General features: G+C 44.2%; 1 protein-coding gene across 1 annotated transcript in view; it reads right to left on the minus strand.

Annotated features, from left to right (window-relative positions):
• The window catches only part of LOC124788697 (5-hydroxytryptamine receptor-like), a 179,145-nt gene that overhangs the window by 11,485 nt on the left and 146,360 nt on the right, over window positions 1-21,300 (minus strand). Inside the window, exons 4-5 of the mRNA XM_047255978.1 lie at window positions 3,856-4,138; window positions 2,225-2,241 (exon numbers count right to left, since the gene is read on the minus strand). Of these exons, the coding sequence (XP_047111934.1) occupies window positions 2,225-2,241; window positions 3,856-4,138 (300 nt within the window). The remainder of the gene's footprint in view (window positions 1-2,224; window positions 2,242-3,855; window positions 4,139-21,300) is intronic.

Genomic DNA, 21,300 nt, shown 5'->3' on the forward strand with positions numbered 1-21,300 from the left:
GTCAACACCTGCTTTCTTTGGGATTGGAATTATTATATTCTTCTTGAAGTCTGTGGGTATTTCGCCTGTCTTATACATCTTGCTCACCAGGTGGTAGAGTTTTGTCATGACTGGCTCTCCCAAGGCCTTCAGTAGCTCTAATGGAATGTTGTCTACTCCCGGGGCCTTGTTTCGGTTCAGGTCTTTCAGTGCTCTGTCAAACTCTTCACGCAGTATCGCATCTCCCATTTCATCTTCATCTACATCCTCTTCCATTTCCATAATATTGTCCTCAAGTACATCGCCCTTGTATAAACCGTCTATATACTCGATGTGCTAGTAGTTAAAAAAAAAAAAAATGGCTCTGAGCACTATGGGACTTAACATCTGAGGTCATCAGTCCCCTAGACTTAGAACCTAACTAACCTAAGGATATCACACACATGCATGCCCGAGGCAGGATTCGAACCTGCGACCGTAGCGGCAGTGCGGTTCCGGACTGAAGCGTCTTGAACCGCTCGGCCACAGCGGCCGGCTAATGTGCTAGTCGATTGGATCAGTGGGGTGAAAAGGGCCGACGTGCAAAAGGTGACAAAATGACAGAAATGAGCTATCGCATTTAAACGTGCTCATGATGACACTGCAAATGAAGTTGCCGTATTTGTTGGTGTGTCAAGAAACTGTGTAACACCAGGAGCCATGTAACGTGGAGTGAGAACCAGTCCAAGCCGACAGGGACGGGAGTCGAGTTTCACGTATTTGAGTGAAAATCTATTTCAAACACCACAGGAATTGGTGATGCCTGTGAATGCAGGTCCTTCTCAACCAGCGAACATTGCGAAGGAAACTGCCTGCAATACATATTTGGAATCAGGTATCTCGCGAAAGCCACTGCTCACAGTGGAAGGTAAGGGCGGAATGACCCAAACAACACACAAACTGGATGGTTGTTGAATCGAGGCGAGTGATGTGGCCAGAAAAGTCTCGGCATGTGACTTTTTCAAATGATTCAAAGCACTGAGTGCACAGACGACACAATGAGCCGTTAAAGACGTGGTGTGTGGGTTCAAATGGCTCTGAGCACTATGGGACTTAACATCTATGGTCATCAGTCCCCTACGTGGTGTGTGGGAAGTGTAATTTAGGTCAGCGGTGGTTATATGGTGTTCGGGGGTGTTTTTTCTACCATGACTTGGCCACATGTTTGCAAGTTACCGTGCACATCAACCAAGATGTTTATTTGAACATTCTCAGTTACTAAGTCTACAACTTGGTGATATGTTGCAGACACTCGTGTCTTGCAAACTGAAAACAACCGTGCTCATAAGGCTGTACTCCTTCATTCCTGGTTCGACTCACACTCCGCTAGCCTATCGCACCTCCATTGGCACTATAAGTCATCGGATGTTAACAAGTTATAAAGGCTGTGCGAGTATTTGGAACAGCGAGTGGAACACAGCAGTCAACATCCCCGCAGTTTGTTAGTTCTGCAAGTTGTGATCGTCAGTGAGTGGCTTCAAATGGAGTTGCAAAACTGAAGAAACATGCAAGGTGAAAAGATTTAGGGTGAACAGATATTAATGGTAAGATAAACTGAGACATTTGCATCCTCAGTGCAAGCGAAAAAGAATTACAGGACGTGTTGAATGGAGTGAAGGGCCTAATGAGAGTAAGTATTGAGAATAAACCGAAGAAAGAGGGAAGTTATGAGGTGTAACAGAAATGAGAGTAGCGATAAACTGAATACGAAAACTGATGACCGCAAAGTAAATGAAGTTAAGGAATTGTGCCACCTTGACAGCAAAATAACACATGACGAACGAAGCAAGCGGAACTTAAAAAGCGGATTAGTACAGCAAAAGAAGGCGTTCCTGTCCAAGAGAACTCTTCTACTGGCATCAAACATCGGCCTTAATCTGAGGATGAAATTCCTGCGAAAGAACTTTAAGAGCACAAAATTGTACGGTAGTGAACGGTGGATAGCGGGAAAACCAGAACTCAAAAGAATCGAAGCGTTTGAGGTATGTTGCTACAGAAAAATGTCGAAAATGAGTAGTCTGATAAGGAAAGAGGCGATACTCCGCAGAATCGACGAAGAAAGTGAAATATGGAAAACACGAAAAAGAAGAAAGGGCAGAATAACTGGACTTTTGTTAAGACATCAGAGAATAGCTCTTATTTACAAATTTCACACTTTAACTGGGCTCCTGAGCGGAAGACTTTGGGAACAGAAGCTTTTGATAAGCTTGTAGTGGATTGGCTCTTGGGAGACATGGGATACGCCCCATCTCTTTTTCCCAGGGCAGCCAGATTGTGGTTTACAAATGAAACCAACATAAAATAGGTTGATACATTGCAGATGTGACACGAAAGTTGTCGGCGAGGTACTAAAAGGACGAGGTGGATCCTCTTCGTTCAGTTTTGTAAATAATGTTATCAGTCACTATGAACAACACGGAACGCGAATAAACACTAGATTCGCAATACCTGTTTACTGGTACAGTACACAATATCGTTAAGTAGCTAAGGTTGGGAATGAGCGTAAACATTACGGAGCGGCACAAGCTCAGCCGACTTTCGTCGATCAGAAAGGGGTCAAGTTAAGATGTACGATCTGTACAATTTACACACAGACACTGTGAGATAAAGCGCTACTGGATGCACTTAAACATTTTGAGATGTGTTAACCATGATTTTCTTGAATGAGATTTTACTCTGCAGCGGAGTGTGCGCTGATATGAAACTTCGTGGCAGATTAAAACTGTGTGCCGGACCGAGACACGAACTCGGGACCTTTGCCTTTCGCGGGCAAGTGCTCTACCACTGAGCTACCCAAGCACGACTCACACCCCGTCCTCACAACTTTACTTCTGCCAGTACCTCGTCTCCTACCTCCCAAACTTTACAGAAGCTATCCTGCAAAGGTCCCGAGTTTGAGTCTCGGTCCGGCACACAGTTTTAATCTGCCAGGAAGTTTCATGATTTTCTTATTCCAATATGCCTTATACGTTTTGAATTTCATCATTATCAAAGGCTAATGCTTAATCTCATTATTATGACTCAGTAGAAACTTTTCCAAATGGATGCATGATCGTCTAGTCAATATCCCTTAACAACAGGCGAATGGAAATGTATATTGACTAAAAAACCAAGTATCCATTTGGACAAATTTCTACTGATCCATAATAATGAGATAAAGTACTTGCCTTTGATAAGGACGTAAAACGAAACGCGTAATGCATACTGGAATAATAAAATAGTGGTCAAGACATATTAAAATGTTTACATTGCTTCCACGGTACTAGAAAGAACAGTAAGGGAAGCCACGGATTGGAATACGTCCAACAAATAATGAAGGACGTATTCTGAGTTAAAGAGTTTGGCAAGAGAGAGAAATTTGTGGAGTACCACATCGACACAGTGAGAAGTTTATCAGCGCATGCCATACTACACGGTATTACCGTGATGCTTCCAGGGGTGACTAATTTTTGTCTGGTGTGCTTATTTCTTATATCCATGGATGTCTGTCCATCTTGTACTATTACCCTTTTTATTTAGTCTGTGTAGTATCGGTTTCGTCATATTTATTATATAGTACCGAATACCGCCCTATATATAGCCTCATAGATCCTCGAACGTGCATCGTCATTGTCCAGTATCTCACCAGCCCATTCAATTAGATGTTGACCGCTTCTGAAGATTTCCTCAAACTTCAGCCTCCCTCCGTAATTGCCAACCTAATGAGCGTAAACGAAAGGCATTCGTGCTGTGTGAAAGTGCACTGCATTACTTTCTGGTGACGGTCGACAGTGCGACGAGATACCACACAGACGATGCTTAGAATTTGGAAGTAAGTACCGTAGGTGACCAACTGACCGGCCGGCAGGGCGCAGTCGGTGACGGTGGGCGCGTCCGGCTCGAGCCCGTTGGCGACGGAGCCCTTCTCGGGGCTGCTGTTGTTGGAGGAGACGGTGGTGAAAGCGGTCGTCGTCTCGGAGATGGTGGGCAGCGGCCGGCCGATGACGGTGACGACGGCGGCGGCCAGCCCTCCCGAGGTGCCCGCCGCGCCCGCCACCACGCCGCCCGCCGCCGGGTTGCGCGCCGCCGCTCCGCCCCCCGCAGACGCCGTCACCCGCCGCCGGATGCGCTTGCGCGCCGTCTGCGGACACGGCAAGGCGGACAGCCTGAGCAGTCGCCGCTCACTACTGCTCTGGCTACTTAGACCGCACCAGTCTGAGCCACATGCCGACATACACATGCGTGGAATAAGGTTCCCCAGAACACACTGTCTTCTTCTGCCTGAAGTACGCGAACAACAGACATAAATTACCCTTAGACTACACAGAAACAGACATACATATACAGGGTGAGTCACCTAACGCTACAGCTGGATATATTTCGTAAACCACATCAAATACTGACGAACCGATTCCACAGACCGAACGTGAGGAGAGGGGCTAGTGTAATTGGTTAATACAAACGATAAAAAATGCACGGAAGTATATTTTTTAACACAAACCTACGTTTATTTAAATGGAAACCCCGTTAGTTTTGTTAGCACATCTGAACATATAAACAAATACGTAATCAGTGCCGTTTGTTGCATTGTAAAATGTTAATTACATCCGGAGATATTGTAACCTAAAGTTGACGCTTGAGTACCACTCCTCCGCTGTTCGATCGTGTGTATCGGAGAGCACCGAATTACGTAGGGATCCAAAGGGAACGGTGAATGACCTTAGGTACAGAAGAGACTGGAACAGCGCATTACGTCCACATGCTAACACCTTTTTATTGGTCTTTTTCACTGACGCACATGTACATTACCATGAGGGGTGAGGTACACGTACACACGTGGTTTCCGTTTTCAATTACGGAGTGGAATAGAGTGTGTCCCGACATGTCAGGCCAATAGATGTTCAATGTGGTGGCCATCATTTGCTGCACACAATTGCAATCTCTGGCGTAATGAATGTCGTAAACGCCGCAGTACATCTGGTGTAATGTCGCCGCAGGCTGCCACAATACGCTGTTTCATATCCTCTGGGGTTGTAGGCACATCACGGTACACACGGTACATGATGGCCACCACGTTGAACATCTATTGGCCTGACATGTCGGGACACACTCTATTTCACTCCGTAATTATAATTATTACTGAGTGAACTCACTGAATTTAATGACAGACAGGAGAGAAAACTCACTGAAATTAACAACAATAATACAAAGAATTTCAAATCGCTTCAGAACGAAATTGACGAGAATCTCACATTGTTTCGGCGTGAGGTGAATGTCGCGAGCTCTATCTTCTTATCTCGTGTTTTCTACTAAAAATCTCGCGCTTGTACTCTTGTTAACTTTACTATTACCAAGATCGCCTAAACTTTATTTTTTTTACTTGGTCTTTTACTTGGTCTTTCTGCTGATCTCCTGCATTCCATTATTTAACAAAAATATTAAAAAAACCTATTATTCATGCTGAGTGCAACGCATGTTCTGTATGGCGGCTCCTGCTGTTGCTGCGGCTGCTGCTGCTTACTACAACCACATATAATTCAAGAGAAAGTGTTTGGTCAAATCTAAACTCGATAAATGATAACCCAAACAAGTAATTCCTTTTTTCAAAAACTATATTCTGAAAGCGATTCTTTCTCATTTAATTAACAAAACGCTAGAAGCTCTTTGAACAATCGCTTCGTATGTAAATCTGCCTCCAGTGGAATTAAAGCAATATTACAAATTAATCAAACTCTTGAGACAGACTGAAATACTTCTCAAGTAAATACATAGTGAAACAGATCCCTGACAATTACAAAAGAAATCAATGACAAAAATCAATACTTAATCTATTTGCCTAACAATGGTTTCCCTTAAGAATTCAACTCCTATCATTATCAAACTGACCATCTGCTGCTACGCAAATACACAAACCCTTTTCTTTAAATTAATAAGCGCGCTGCAAACTATAAAAAATATCAACTCCATACCAAATCCTGTGTCGCTGCTGGCGGACACGGCAGTACGGCAGCTCGGCGACGACCCCTCGCCCAACACACGTGCGCACCACAGCAGGCGGGCTCCTACACTGGCTTCCAAACTGCCACTAGTTAATCCGTGTGATGCGAAGCGCGACAACAATATCTTAGATTACAGAGCTTGTGTATGCGCGCTGTAGGCAACCTTTAAATCCTAAGAGAGTATTGCCAACTCCAAAAAATACTAAGAGAATAATAAGTAAAATTTTTAAAGGCAGTAACATCCGAAAGTTGCGCCGAGACAGTTTTAGAGGCATTCCAAGAAAGTCTACACTGAGTAGACCTTTAACCTAGCCGAGCTGGTGCGTTTCTGGTGCCAGTTTCCATCGATTGTCATTTTGATCTTTGAGTCAACTTCGATGCTTATTTGTCTTGTTCACATCTTTGGCGGCGGGATTTAACGGCAGCGCGTGCGCTCTGCCAGAGGCGGGTGCTGGGATCCGCGGTGTGAGGTGCAGTGACGTCAGACTGTGTATGTTTGTAGCACGCCGAGAGGCCGAGTCGACATCATGAAGGAACGTGGCCAGCCGCTACGACGTGTTTAATCGTGCAAGGCAGATCCATTGCCCTTGGTGATTTGGTTTTCCTAGAGATGGAAGGACAAGTTCCTTCGAGTCTGTCTGTTACAAGCTATACAGGCCGGATGAATTGGAGTCGTCGAGTTGTTTCGGTGGGTTGTGTGCATCTTACCTCGATATTCCAGTGTACTAAAACCATTTGGGACTGTTCTAGTTGTTTATCACTGATTTCGGTGTCGTGTCTTGATACCTAGACGGCAGTTAAGGAAGTGTAGCTACGCCCAACAAACAGACTCGAAGTATGGCTAAATACGTAGCTAGAAGTGCAACAGATAGTGCGTAGGTCGATGACTGGCGTTCCATGCCACGACGGGATATTTCTCCCATTCTACCTTGTAGTTCATTATTGTAGTCTTGCGTTTAAATGTGCGCGCGAGATAATTGTGTGTCTTTTTAACTTTTAAGCCATTATTTTATTGGTGGTTTTGAAGCAAATGGTTCATTAAGGGCCGTGACTGGCCAAGAAACTCATGGAGGTTAATTGTACTTGCATTTAGTTGTGATGTATATCATTGAAAGTTATTGGTAACCTTTTCTCTAGATAGGATTGTGTATCTCATACCTCTGCCGCTGATGAGTTTTATGTTGCAGATAATTGACAGTGGTCGACGCGAGCAAACTGGGAGCCGAGTACCACGGTGGCAGAGTGATATTTAAGGCCCCGCTCCCTCTTTCATATCGCGTTATGTTGTAACTGTTTGTGATTCCATCCTTCCGGTGAAGAGTTATGGTATCTGAAGTTTAAACTGCACTGCAAAGTTCAATGCATTTCTATTTCATTTTCTGTTCCGTGGACCTCTTTTATCAGTTAAAATCCTTTGGTGTGCTCGCGTTTATCTGATTCATACGCAGAATTGAAGCGGCCTCTTTTTAGGGGCTATTTACCATATTGTTATGTTCTAGTAGCAATGGTTTTACGAATATTTTTCATTAATCAACTTGGTTAACCAAACTGACAAAATTGTTTGGTGAAATTAATGCACCTTCTTACTCGTGGAAATGGTTCTTGTTTTTACTAATTTAATGAATATTGTTTTATTTAAGGAAGGTTGGCTAGCCAAATGTTTCAAGATCTTTGTTTTGGACTTAATGTATTTTCTTTGCGGTTGGAAGTAATTAGAGTACTGATAGGAATCGTGTGGACATTAGTTTCTTCTAAGTAATGAAATTGATCTGAGATAGTTCACATAGTCACATTCAATTTTTCAGGTTTTATGGGCATTGTTCTAATTAAAGAAATTTGTTTATGTGATTTGTTAAAGTTATGTGGCTTTATAAGGCAATCGCCTTTGTATTATTGTTATGATTGGGATTTGATAGAAGCTTTATGATTTTAATAAAGAAATATGTGGCAACTACAGCGGATTACTCCTGTGATTTCGATGTGTCCTTGAGAGCTACATCCCACTAACGAGTATAAATTGGGATGTCTATGGATTCACTGCAGGGAGTATGGACAGGTAGTCCTTTTGAACATAGAGGAGAACTGTCTTGAACAGATAGACACGTAGTCGAAATATTTTACACCCTGCAGCTAAGAATAGGCCTGAACTTAACGTCAGTGTCAGTGTAGAGACGATGTTAGCGATCATGATGCCATGACAGCGAGGATGTATAATGATGAAAACGATAGCTTCAGCTGCACAACAAATTTTTATTTGTGATCCAACTAGTTTCATGGTGTTAGAGCCACATCTTCAGGGATACATCTCTATATAAATAAGAGCAAAACGTATAAAGATCTTGGTTCGGTTAACATGTACTTGAACTATACACAACACTAAATAGGAAATTTATGTACTCACATTTAATTCTTGACTTAGATAAAGTGGTAGATGACCCAGCATTCTCTGTCAATTGTGATAAAAAAATGCCACCGTCAGGAGATCGGAAGTTCAAGTTAAAATGCGGCAGAAAACAGGGAACATCATCACGATACAGGAAATGTAGAATGAGGATAAAGGTATACATTCGATGAATGTATAACTATGAAACTGTGATATGATTAGATGATGAAACCTAGGTTCACCCGGTAAGGAAAAATAAATTTCATAAAGCACAGTCTGTATGATAGTACGATATACAACTAGGGTAAAGTCTAGATAAAATGCTGCTTACACAAATAGATCATCATTCCTTTTATTTTAGAGTCGTATTCCACTAAACGTGATTGCTCCCCCTTGGTTTTAAAAATAAATAACAATTGTACCTTCGTTTCTTCTACCTTTCACTTCTAAAATTACTTGTAAAGATGTTACCCAACCTTCTCTGCAACTTTTTACGATTCAAGTTCTACATCGCCTGCCGTTGCAAACGTTCTTATGTGCATGTCCCCGTTTCTCCTTATCGGAACCGACCCAGGCTTAGTTCATTTTCAGTCTTGTCGGTCATAGCGTGCCTGATGTCGTCACGGTGATGTTATGCCTATGCTATGTCTATGTTCTCATGCAACGGTTTAAGCAGAATACGGTTGTAAGACCTTCATCTTTCGCAGTAGAAAGCGAAGATCTTCTTCAATCGCATTAGTGAAGTGTTTTCTATGCCAAATTATTTCCTGATTAAAGTATTCTGATTACAGTGAAGAGAAATCATCCCATAGCGCCGTGTTTACCTACGAACTAATCACATTACAGCCTTCACTGAAGCGTCAAGGAAACTTGTATAGGCATACGTATTCAAATACAGAGATATGTGAACAGGTAGAATACGGCGCTGCGGTCGGCAACAACTATATAAGACAACATGTGTCTGGCGCAGTTGTTAAATCGGTTACTGCTGCTACAATGGCAGCACCTCATCAAGATTTAATTAATTTTGAAGGTGAAGTTACATTCCGCGCACGATCGACGGGACACAACATTTCCTGGGTAGCGATGAAGTGGGGGTTTTGCCGTACCATTATTTCACGAGTGTACCGTGAATATCAGGAACCCCGTAAAACATCAAATCTCCGACATCGCTGCGGCCGGAAAAAGATCCTGCAAAACGGGACCAACGACGACTAAAGAGCATAGTTCAATTTGACAGAAGTGCAACCCTTCCGCAAATTTCTGCAGATTCCAGTGCTGGGCCATTAAAAGGTGTGTGTACGAACCATTCAACAAAACATCATCGATATGGCTTTCGGAGCCAAAAGCCACTCGTGTTACCTTAATGACTGCACGACACAAAACTTTACGGTTCGCTTGGGCCCGTCAACACCGATATTACACTGTTGATGATTGATACATATTGCCTGGGCGGACAAGTCTCGTTTCAAATTGTATCGAGCGGATGGACATGTATGGAGACAATCTAAAGAATCCATGGACCCTGCATGTCAGCAGACGATTGTTCAAGCTAGTGAAGGCTCTCTAATGGTGTGGGACGTGTGCAGTTGGAGTGATATGGGACCCCTGATTCGTGTAGATACGACTCCGACATGTGATACGTACGTAAGCATCCTGTCTGATCACCTGCGTCCGTTCACGTTCATTGTGCATTCCGACGGACTTGGGCAATTCCAGCAGGACAGTGAGACATCCCACATATCGAGAATTGCTGCAGAGTGGCTCCAGGAACACTCTTCTGAGTTCAAACGCTTATGCTGCTCCCCAGACACGAACATTTATTGAGCATATTTGTAATGCCTTGCAGTGTGCTGTTCTCCATCCCCTTGTACTCTTAGGGATTTATGGACAGCCCTGCAGGATTCATGGTGTCAATTCCCCCCAGCACTACTTCAGACATTAGTCGAGTACATGCCACGTCGTGCTGCGGCACTTCTGTGTGCTAGCGGGGACTCTACACGATATGGGGCAGGTGTACCAGTTCCTTTGGCTGTTTAGTGTATAATATTGAGGGCCTTTTAGGAGTGATTATACTGATATTGATGTTCAAATTTAGAAGCCACACATACATCTCCTTGCTCAGAATCTCTGTAAGTGTACTACCGTGTTCACTTCTTTTGGTTAATTCGTTGTCTGCTAGTGTTTCGAAGTTGATTGTTGGGACATTGAATATTCACGTAACAGAGCATAACTTCAATCAGTCATGGCTTAGACTATTCATGTATATTAGTCCAATCACAACACAGTACACAAGTTACATATCAACCGTGAGATTACCCTAATACTTTAAACTCTGTAGTCTCGTACCAGGAGGCGTTTTTGACAAACCTAGATTTAACCATAGATCAAGGAGTTTTCGAGGAAGTTGTGCAGAAAATTTCAAAAAAATGGCTCTGAGCACAATGGGACTCAACTGCTGTGGTCATCAGTCCCCTAGAACTTAGAACTACTTAAACCTAACTAACCCAAGGACATCACACACATCCATGCCCGAGGCAGGATTCGAACCTGCGACCGTAGCAGTCGCACGGTTCCGGACTGCGCGCCTAGAACCGCGAGACCACCGCGGCCGGCCAGAAAATTTCATCTCAGACGTAAAAGAAATAACATTGACTATAGTCGCATGCAGGATAACCAAACATAAAATACTACACTAAAATGTAACAGCCTGCTTAGAAATGCAGGGTGGTGATAATAAAAATTTCGCTACTTGGAGGGCCATCATGAGAAACGAGTGATCGTAGGACAATGAAACTTTCTTGGAACATTTGTGCATGGTGACGAAAAATAAGTGTAAACCATCAAAAGACATATTTTAATGTCCATAAGAGAGAGAGAGTAATTTTTGTTAACTGCGTACCATGTTTACTTTTCACGTTACAAACGTTGCGCAATGTGACGACCATCTGCATCCACGACAGCCTGAAATCGCCCTAGCAATTGATCTACCTCTCCCCGAAACATCTCAGGTGGGATGTTGGTTTCCTCTCTCGCTACGAGCATCTTCATCCTCTAACGAGTGTTAGTGTCCCTTTAATAAACCCTTCAAGTAATCACACAGCTAGAAAACACACTGGATCAAATGTGGTGGCCTTGGTGGCCACGCGGTTTCGAACGATTGGCCAATGATACGGTTTTCTTCAAAAGTGTTTCGGAGTAACCGAGTGACCCCACGAGCAGTGTGAGGTAGAGCTCCACCGAGCATCAAAACAGTTGACGCCGACGCACCTCTCTCCTGTATAGTAGAGATCACATGTTGGGAAAGCAGATCAAACGAAATTGTGCCATTCACGCTGCATGACATTGGTGCTTGGGGTCCGACTTTCTCAAAGTAAAGTGAACCTATCACGAAATGTACCTTAAAGCCACACCACACAGTGAAGCGTTCAACTTCATGAACGTTCCTGGGTGAGGATCCCCAGATACGACAGCTGTGCCCCAATGAGCGTAAACTGTTCTTCATCACTCGACAACATGGTCAAGTTCAGATGCCGTCGAACTCCATCCTTGCGAGAAACGTAAGAGAAAAGTCTACTTGAATGTCCGCGTCAATTGATAGAAGTTGGTGAGAAATGTGAAGTTTGTACAGACACTATTTCACAAACGATCGGAGCACTTTTCGATCGGTGGACCAAGGAATGTTCAGCTGTCGCTACACAGCTCGTGCTTCCAATATCCTCAGCCATGGCGTCAGTAACTTCTTCAACAATTTGTACGCAACTGGCCGTCGGCCTCTCCCAGGCGCAGTTCTCAAAGAAGACCTCTCCGTATTCCTTCAGTGCGTCGATATTCGAGAAGAGCAGCAACACCATTGTTGCTGTTTTGACAAAACCCTGCTCGACTTCCCCAGGCACATGTTGACTCTCTGCGACTGTAATGCACCCTGACGACCGTGTTTCAACCGAACGTCGCCTTACCCAGTACCGGCGCCTAACGGCAAGTCACGACACTAACACTACTGTCAACGCAAACCTGCAGGGCGCGGTCTGAACATCATTCCTATAACTTGAGTACCATACAGTTAATAGTTTTCCGTCTACACTGGCTTAAGTAGCGAAAGTTGACTTATAGACACCTTGTATATAAGTAAAACAGTTAGACCAATTTAAACTTTCAGCTAGTTATCACATGTTGATATAATATCGATTGATATGATGAAGATAACTCTGATGATCATCATCATCGTCCTGAGATTTTTGGCTAGACATATTTGCCCGTTCCGGAAACAAGCAATTTAATGCTGATCGCATCATTTTCTTCGTGGCTGTCCTGTCCTCCTTACATCCATGGCCTGTAGTAATAGATCTTTCTTTGGTGTCCGGATTTGATCTGTACATCGTAATGACATGCCGTTCTTTTCTATAATGTTGGACCTTTTCTACTATTCCTACAACATGGACACCTGTCTTATTGTTCCTGCAGGGATCTTCCAGTTTATATACAGCCACAGGCCTTAGAAATTTGTACGGATACCGTTTCACAAATGTTCGGAGCTCTTTTCAATGGTGGACCAAGGGACGTTCATCTGTCGTTACACAACTCGTCCAAGGCTTCAGAATCTCACACTGCGACCAGTATTCTCAGCCATGGCGTCAGTAACTTCTTCAACAATTTGTGTGCAGCTGGCTGTCGGTCTCTCCCAGGCGCAGTTCTGAGAGAGAGTCAAATGTGTCAGGGCAAGTCGAGTAGGCCATTTCTGTTGCTTCGTTTCTCTTAATAGTTTTTTCCGGTAAAACCATAGGCGTACTTCGGCTCCATAGAACAGGAAAGGTAGAATAGCAGAATTATATAACTTAATTGCTGCCGCTTTTCTGGTTTTATTCATGGACGTTCTTTTTATCGTACCTATCTTGTCGAGGTCTTAACGTCAGTTTTTTTATGGAATTGGTTAAATTACATTGCTTTGCATACGGCTCTTTGTAGATTGCCTTACGTATTCGTCAACATAACCCTGTCATCTCCATAAAGGCCTGAGATACGTGTAAACGGTTGTTATAATTAAACTTTCTGTACTTGAGTCAGTGTAGACGGAAAACTATTCACTGTAGTGTTGCCCAAATTTATAGGAATGATGTTCAGACTGAGCGCTGCAGGATTTGCGTTATTAGCAGTGTTAGCGACATGACTTTCCCTTAGGAGCCGGTACTCGTAAGGCGATGCAGGGCTGAAAGACGAGCATCACAGTGCATTGCGCTTGCAGACAGTATAGCTGGACAAGGTGAGCAGGGCTTCAATCGTAAAGCTGTTTTATCAAAACAACAGCAACGGAGCTGCTCCTCTTTGCGAGTATCAACGCACTGAAGGAATACGCTGACGTCCTCATTCTGCACCATGGCTGAAGAACATGATTCGGAAGTTCGGATAACTGGTGATTTAGGAACTGCTCCTCAGAGAGTCTGACAGCCAATTGCGACACAAATTGTTAAAGAATTTGCTGATGCCATGGCCGCGCGTGCTGGACGCAATGTGCATGAGCCGTGTGGTGACAGATGAACATTCCACAGCCCACCATTCGAAAAATGCTGTGAATAATTGAGAAGTGGTATCTCTAGTGCGGTTCCAACTGTCGTGGATACAAATGATTGTCACATTGACAAACGACTGTAACCTGGAACATAAACATGACACGCAGTTAACAAAGTTACCCTCTCATGTGGACGCTAAAATTTGTTTTTTTCTTAATGGTCTATTCGATATTTGTCTTCGACGTGTCCTTACTAATGTTTCCACAAAATTTCGTTGTCTGCGATCACTAATTTTTCATGGGGCCCTCTCAAGCAGAGAAAGTTTAATTGTAACCACCTTGTATACTTTTATACCAAAATGGTGTTCCACGTATTTTTTAGTTTTTTGTGAAGAAAATCAGTCGACGGTGCATGTTATGACACAGAAACTTCGACGTAAGCAATCTGCAACTGATCCAGCTGATCATTCAACGTTTGCTCTTCAATAGCGCAATATCCATTTGGAAATGGTCACTGGATGGAGGCCTAAGACGTTCGTGGACTTAATAAAGTACCTGTTAGGAGCTGAAACGGCTTTTTATGAATTCAGTACTGTCTTAGAGATTTGTTTACTTGGTTTTCATTCGTTACTAGGTACAGTCACAGTTAAACAGACCGTTCCTCAGATTTATTTATTTATTTTTGCGATAGGGAACATCAGCCCAAGGAGCTTTTGCCGCAGTTGGAATTAACAGCTGACGACTAATGTAAGAAACGTCAAATGTAATCGAAACGTGGACAGCGGTCTGATGATGAAACTGCGTTTCGACATGAGTAACTGTGCTATTTGTGTAAATAAATAGCATTGTTGACAGTTGTTTGTTACTGTTTTCTTCTTTGCAAGAATTAACATGTATTTTATACACAGTCACGGTCTCAGATGCGAGTTTTCGACAAAATAGCAGTGACATTTAGTGAATTACAAAATGTTCAAATGTGTGTGAAATCATACGGGACTTACCTGCTAAGGTCATCAGTCCCTAAGCTTACACACTACTTAACCTAAAATATCCTAAGGACAAACACACACACACCCATGCCCGAGGGAGGACTCGAACCTCCGCCGTTAATAGCCGCACAGTTTATGACTGCAGCGCCTTAGACTGCTTGGCTAATCCTGCGCGGCTAGTGAATTACACAAATGAATAAGAATGGCACGATTTTATCAGTGTCGCTTAGACTAGGTCGGAAGTAGGCGAGCGCATTACGTTCCTTGGCATGCGTGAGGAATGCTGTTGCCACGGCGGCCACCACCCGGGGCATTCGTCCTGGTGAGGCTCATTAAGCAAACACATACCCGCACTCGGCAAGATGAGTCCCTGGCGTGTGGCCGTTGTGTTCTGGAGACTTCTAACAGATGACGCCCGCGACCTTGCTCAGAGGGGCGTCTCCCTCAGTCCTCCAGTCCAGGATTTCTCGCAGCTTGTCCTTAAAATCCCATATTCCACGTTCACATAAAAACTTAGTTTACCCTTTCATTTCAAAGAAAGACAAAGGCCTTAGCATTGTCAGGTTTGGAAGAGTTTATGATTTCCGTCCACTAATACCCGACGTTGTACCAAGAGCATCTCTGTCTCTCGTTTCTTTTATCATTTTACTTTTTGGTGTTCGTTTCCAATATGCTGTGGGAGCATCTCTCATTTACTTTACTTCAAAACGAGCATTTCTTTCCAGGGTCTCCAGTCAATGGCTTAACGAAGTGTGCAGGCGCCAGTTTGCTTGTAACTGCAAGCGACCACAGTAAAGCGTGACTGACGGAAAGTCAGCGTCCATTCCAAAATACAGAGTGTTTATAAATGAATATCGGGGTTTTAACGCTGTATGATATTTATGACATTAATCATACAGTTATAAATGACATGTCAAATGAAAGAGCAGCTTAAACAGTTTTAACAAGTACCTTATAAATGTTCACTGGCATAGCGAACTACGCGATTGGTTGAACTTCACGGTACCCAAGCGCTGGATAGGCCGCAAGGGCCCCAATGACAGGGCTTGCTTTGCATGTCCTCCACGTTCACCCGACCAAACGCTATGCGATTTTTTCCTTTAGGGCTTCATCAAGGATCGTGTGTACGTGCCTCCGCTACCAGCAGAACTCCCTGAATTAAGAAACCGGATTGAAGCAGCTGTTGCTACAATCACTGAAGACACACTTATCAACGTTTGGCAGGTACTCGGCTATAGACTTGATGTGTGCCGTGTGACAAATGATGCTCACTTTGAACATTTATAAGGTTCTTGATAAAACTGTTTGAGTTGCTCTTTCATTTCACATAGCATTTATAACTGTAAGTTTAATATAATAAATATTACAAAGCGTTAAAACCCCGACATTTCGAGAATGAGATTTTCACTATGCATCGGAGTGTGTGCTGATATGAAACTTCCTGGCAGATTAAAACCGTGTGCCGGAGCACTTGCCCGCGAAAGGCAAAGGTCCCGAGTTCGAGTCTTGGTCCGGCACACAGTTTTAATCTGACAGGACGTTTCACCCCGACATTTATTTATAAACACCCTGTACACCATCTGATCAAAAGTATCGGGGTACCCCTACGTAAGGTGTATTGACCACTATATGTCACGACAGGAGACTGGGAGTTCTGTCAATAGAGAAGCAATGAGACAGAATGGTTCTGTCGGGAGAGATCAGTGACTTCGAGCATGAACTAATCATTGTGCGTCACCTGAGTAACAAATACATCAGGGACATTTCAGTCCTTCTAAAGCTGCCCACGTCGGCTGTACGTGATGTGACCGTGAAATGGAATCGTGATGGAACAGCTGTAACTAAACCAAGAGCAGATAAATCTCACTTACTGACGGACAGGGACTGTCGAGTTTTGTTGAGGGGAGTCGTAAAAAATCGTACGAAATCAGCTGTAGGAATCGTTTGTGTGTTCTAAAGTACTGTCAGTGGTCCAGCTACTACAACGACTGCGCGTGTGGAGCGGGGTACAACGGTCGAACAGCACCTCATAAAAACATTCTGTAGTCAACGGTAAGCTGCGCTTGAGGTGAAGTAAAAAGCGACGCCATTGGGTAGTGGACGACTGTAAATGAGTGATATGGAGTTACAAATCACGCTATACCCTGGGGAAGTGCGATGGAAGGGTTTGCATTTGACGAATACCTGGAGAACGTTAGGGAAAATAGCGATGTATGGACAAGGTGGTGTTGCAGTGTGACAGTGTTGTGCGTGGTTAGGGTATGCTCACTATCTTCAGCATAAGACACACCAAATGCGGAGGGATACGAACACAGTTCACAGCACTGTGCACTGTGTCTAGTACTGGAACAGCTGGGAGATGGACAGCATGATAGTGGTCCCTGTAGTGTAGCAGCGTCTGTGAGGCAATTGTTTGTGGACAATGAAATTCCTGAAATGGACTGGGAGTCCTATGTTCCCGACGTGAACCCAGTGGAACACTTTCACTCCAGATCCCAGCTTTTAACGTCATTACCTTCTCTGGTTTTTGCTCTTGAGGATGAAGGGGCTGCTACTCCTTCACAGATATCCAAGTACCTGACTGAAAGTGTTCCCAGCTGACTGTAAGTCCGTATTAATGCCCACTAACAGGTGTCTGGATAATTCTGCTCTGATATGTCACTCTGACCGGGTGAGTTGCAGGCGGAGTATGAAATGAGACTGGTCATCTACTTGGAGGATCGTCCTGGCCATTGTTATGGTAGTGGGGGAGGGGGGTGGATAAGCAGGGGACGGGGGAATAAAAAAAAAGGAAACCCCGCGATCAGGTCCTGAAGTCCACAAGACATTCGACCGATCGCCTGTCATCCCTTCATTTATCATCGAATGCGGCATGGAGGGGCATGAGGTCAGCACACTGCGCTCTTGGTTGTTGCCGACATTTCAACCTTGGAGCCGCAACTACTCAGTCAGGTAGGTCCTTAGTTTTCATCATGAGCCTGAATGCACTCCGCTCTACCCTTCCATCAAGGAAAAATCCTGATATTACCGGGAATGAAACACGCGTCCTTTGCAAGACGGTCTGTCGGATTGACTACGGACACGAACGTAACAGCGCATAACTTCAGTAATGTTGCCGTAACCGATAAAAGGGAAGGCCGATGCTGGTATCCGCGATAGTACCTCAGAATACCTGAAGATAATATTTTTATTTTTCGGTAAGAGATAAAAGACAATGCCAGTATTAGGATTTTCAGTTTTTCTATTACAAATATCGATAATAACGATCATTAATGCTCAAGTTACTTATTATTATTTACTGGCTGAAGAGGCCCCGCTTTGTTTGATCTTTCGTCCTTTTTTTCTGAATTTGCAATAAAATATGCGTAATTACTCATCTCTCTTTTGTAGAGGTGGAGGAGCCCTTGGAACGAGGGCATATTCGACGAATGGACTGGCCTGCAGGTTAATACCCTACTTAAAGCCCATTGAGCACCTGTGGGATACTTTGGGAAGATAGTTGCACGCGTCCACATACACCCACGACTATCCGGCAGTTGTCAGACGCGGAGGAATGAAACACCCTACCACAGGTAATCGCTACCAACCTTGCAAAGAGCATGGGAGCACTTTGCAGAGCGAACATTGCCATCCGTGGTGATTGCACATCATGTTAAGAGTCACGTCCTGGTTTCCAGGGAATCATAATAAATTGCGGTGACCTTAGAGTAATTATTTTTTAAAAATAAAACTGTCAATTCTGTTCGCCTCATTGCGTATTTCTACAGGCACCTTCCGTGCTATACAGTAACACCTGTTTCTATGTCGCATGTCAATGTAACTTCCTACATGCAACTTCCATTAGCGGTTATGATGTCCGTGATCAAAGGTGCAATTCTGTGTAACATGTAGAATGGCCACCAGAGTGCATTAATGTTCTTCGTGTTTACTATTGTCACCAGACCGGGTAGGCTACATAAGGGATGTGAACAGCGTGAGATGCCCGCATCTCGTGGTCGTGTGGTAGCGTTCTCGCTTCCCACGCCCGGGTTCCCGGGTTCGATTCCCGGCGGGGGCAGGGATTTTCTCTGCCTCGTGATGGCTGGGTGTTGTGTGATGCCCTTAGGTTAGTTAGGTTTAAGTAGTTCTAACTTCTAGGGGACTGATGACCATAGATGTTAAGTCCCATAGTGCTCAGAGCCATTTGAACAGCGTCAGATGGTGACTGATCATTGAAAAGGACACGGAGATACAGCGTACTCGTGTGAGACTACATTATCAGCATCTCACAGTTTGAAAATGACCTCACTGTACGGTTCAATTGTGCGATATCCACATCTATGGGGAATTTGGTTGTGACAGTGGCACGATGTTGGACGACATGGGAATTTCATAGCAAGCATATACGACGTCAAGGTTTGGATCGACCTCTCCTGACCACCACAATAAACATGCTGTGGACCAGAAGCGTATTAACCCCTTTACATCTGTGCCTACCAGAACACGTGAGGAAATCCCAGCAACATTCTGCGTCAAACTACACGATTGGTCGCAAATTAGTAGCGGTCAGAATGTAGAATTACCGTCTTATGCATAGGCTAACATTAACACCACAAAACAAACGGTTGTTTTTTGAGTGGTACCGTGACCAGGAAGCGACTGATCGCGGTTGTGCACTACAACAGATGAACATCGTGAGAGAGTAGAGCAGCAACCCCGAGAGCCGAACAATTCTTCCTATGTTTTGGAGAGACAAAACAGTGTAGCTTCTGGCGTAATGGTGTGAGAAACCATCAGGTATGACTTTAGGTCGCGGCCGATTGTGACTGAGCGAACTATGACGACATAACTGCGTTGTAGACATCCTGCATCTTCAGTCTGTTACCTCTCAGACGACAGTTTCGTGGTGCCATTTCTCAACACGACAGTGCTCGTCCATGTGTGGCACGTGTCTCTATGAACTGTGTGCATGATGCTGAGGTACTCCAGTGGCTGGAAAAGTCCCTAAATCATTCTCCGATAGAACGTTTGAGGATCAGTTCGGGCATGAACTCAATCTAAGTGCCAGTTTGTCAGTTTATAGGATATCAAGAGCTAGCTACAATAGTTGTGGGCCACCTTTCGTCAAGAGCGCACTCAATGTCTAAGACACACTTCCCAAGCAAATCAGCACATGTATCGAGGCTACAGTGAGAATAACATCGTAGAGATAAGTCGGCTCAAGTTCTTAATAAATTTAATTTGAACTTGTAGTCACTATCACAAACAATTTGTGAATTCTCGTTTCGTTTCTTCCTCCACTTGTGCGTGCTTCACTTTTTTTGTTGAACAGTATATACACTACTGGCCATTAAAATCGCTACACCAAGAAGAAATGCAGATGATAAACGGATATTCATTGGACAAATGTATTATACTATAACTGACATGTGATTACATTTTCACGCAATTTGAGTGCACAGATCCTGAGAAATCAGTAACCAGAACAACCACCTCTGGCCGTAATAACGGCCTTGATATGCCTGGGAATTGAGTCAAACAGAGCTTGGATGGCGTATACAGGTACAGCTGCCCATGCAGCTTCAACACGATACCACAGTTCATCAAGACTAGTGACTGGCGTATTGTGACGAGCCAGTTGCTCGGCCACCATTGACCAGACCTTTTCAATTGGTGAGAGATCTGGAGAATGCGCTGGCCTGGGCAGCAGTCGAACATTTTCTGTATCCAGAAAGACCCGTACAGGACCTGCAACATACGGTCGTGGATTATCCTGATGAAATGTAGGGTTTCACAGGGATCGAATTAAGGGTAGAGCCACGGGTCGTAACGCATCTAAAATGTAATGTCCACTGTTCAAAGTGTCGTCAATGCGAACAAGAAGTGACGGAGACGTGTAACCAATGGCACCCCATACCATCACGCCGGGTGATACGCCAGTATGGCGATGACGAATACACGCTTCCAATGTGCGTTCACCGCGATGTCGCCAAACACGGATGCGACCATCATGATGCTATAAACAGAACCTGGATTCATCCGAAAAAATGACGTTTTGCCATTCGTGCACCCAGTTTCGTCGTTGAGTACACCATCGCAGGCGCTCCTGTCTGTCATGCAGCGTCAAGGGTAACCGCAGCCATGGTCTCCGAGCTGATGGTTCATGCTGCTGTAAACGTTGTCGAATTGTTCGTGCAGATGGTTGTTGTTTTGCAAACGTCCCCATCTGTTGAGTCAGAGATCGAGACGTGGTTGCACGATCCGCTACAGCCCTGCGGATAAGATGCCTGTCATCTCGACTGTTAGTGATACGAGGCCGTTGGGATCCAGCACGGTATTCCGCATTACCCTCCTGAACCCACCGATTCCATATTGTGCTAACAGTCATTGGATCTCGACCAACGCGAGCAGCAATGTGGCGATACGATAAACCACAATCGCGATAGG

The sequence above is a fragment of the Schistocerca piceifrons genome, chromosome 3, assembly GCF_021461385.2.
Source record: "Schistocerca piceifrons isolate TAMUIC-IGC-003096 chromosome 3, iqSchPice1.1, whole genome shotgun sequence".
Lineage (NCBI taxonomy): Eukaryota > Metazoa > Arthropoda > Insecta > Orthoptera > Acrididae > Schistocerca > Schistocerca piceifrons.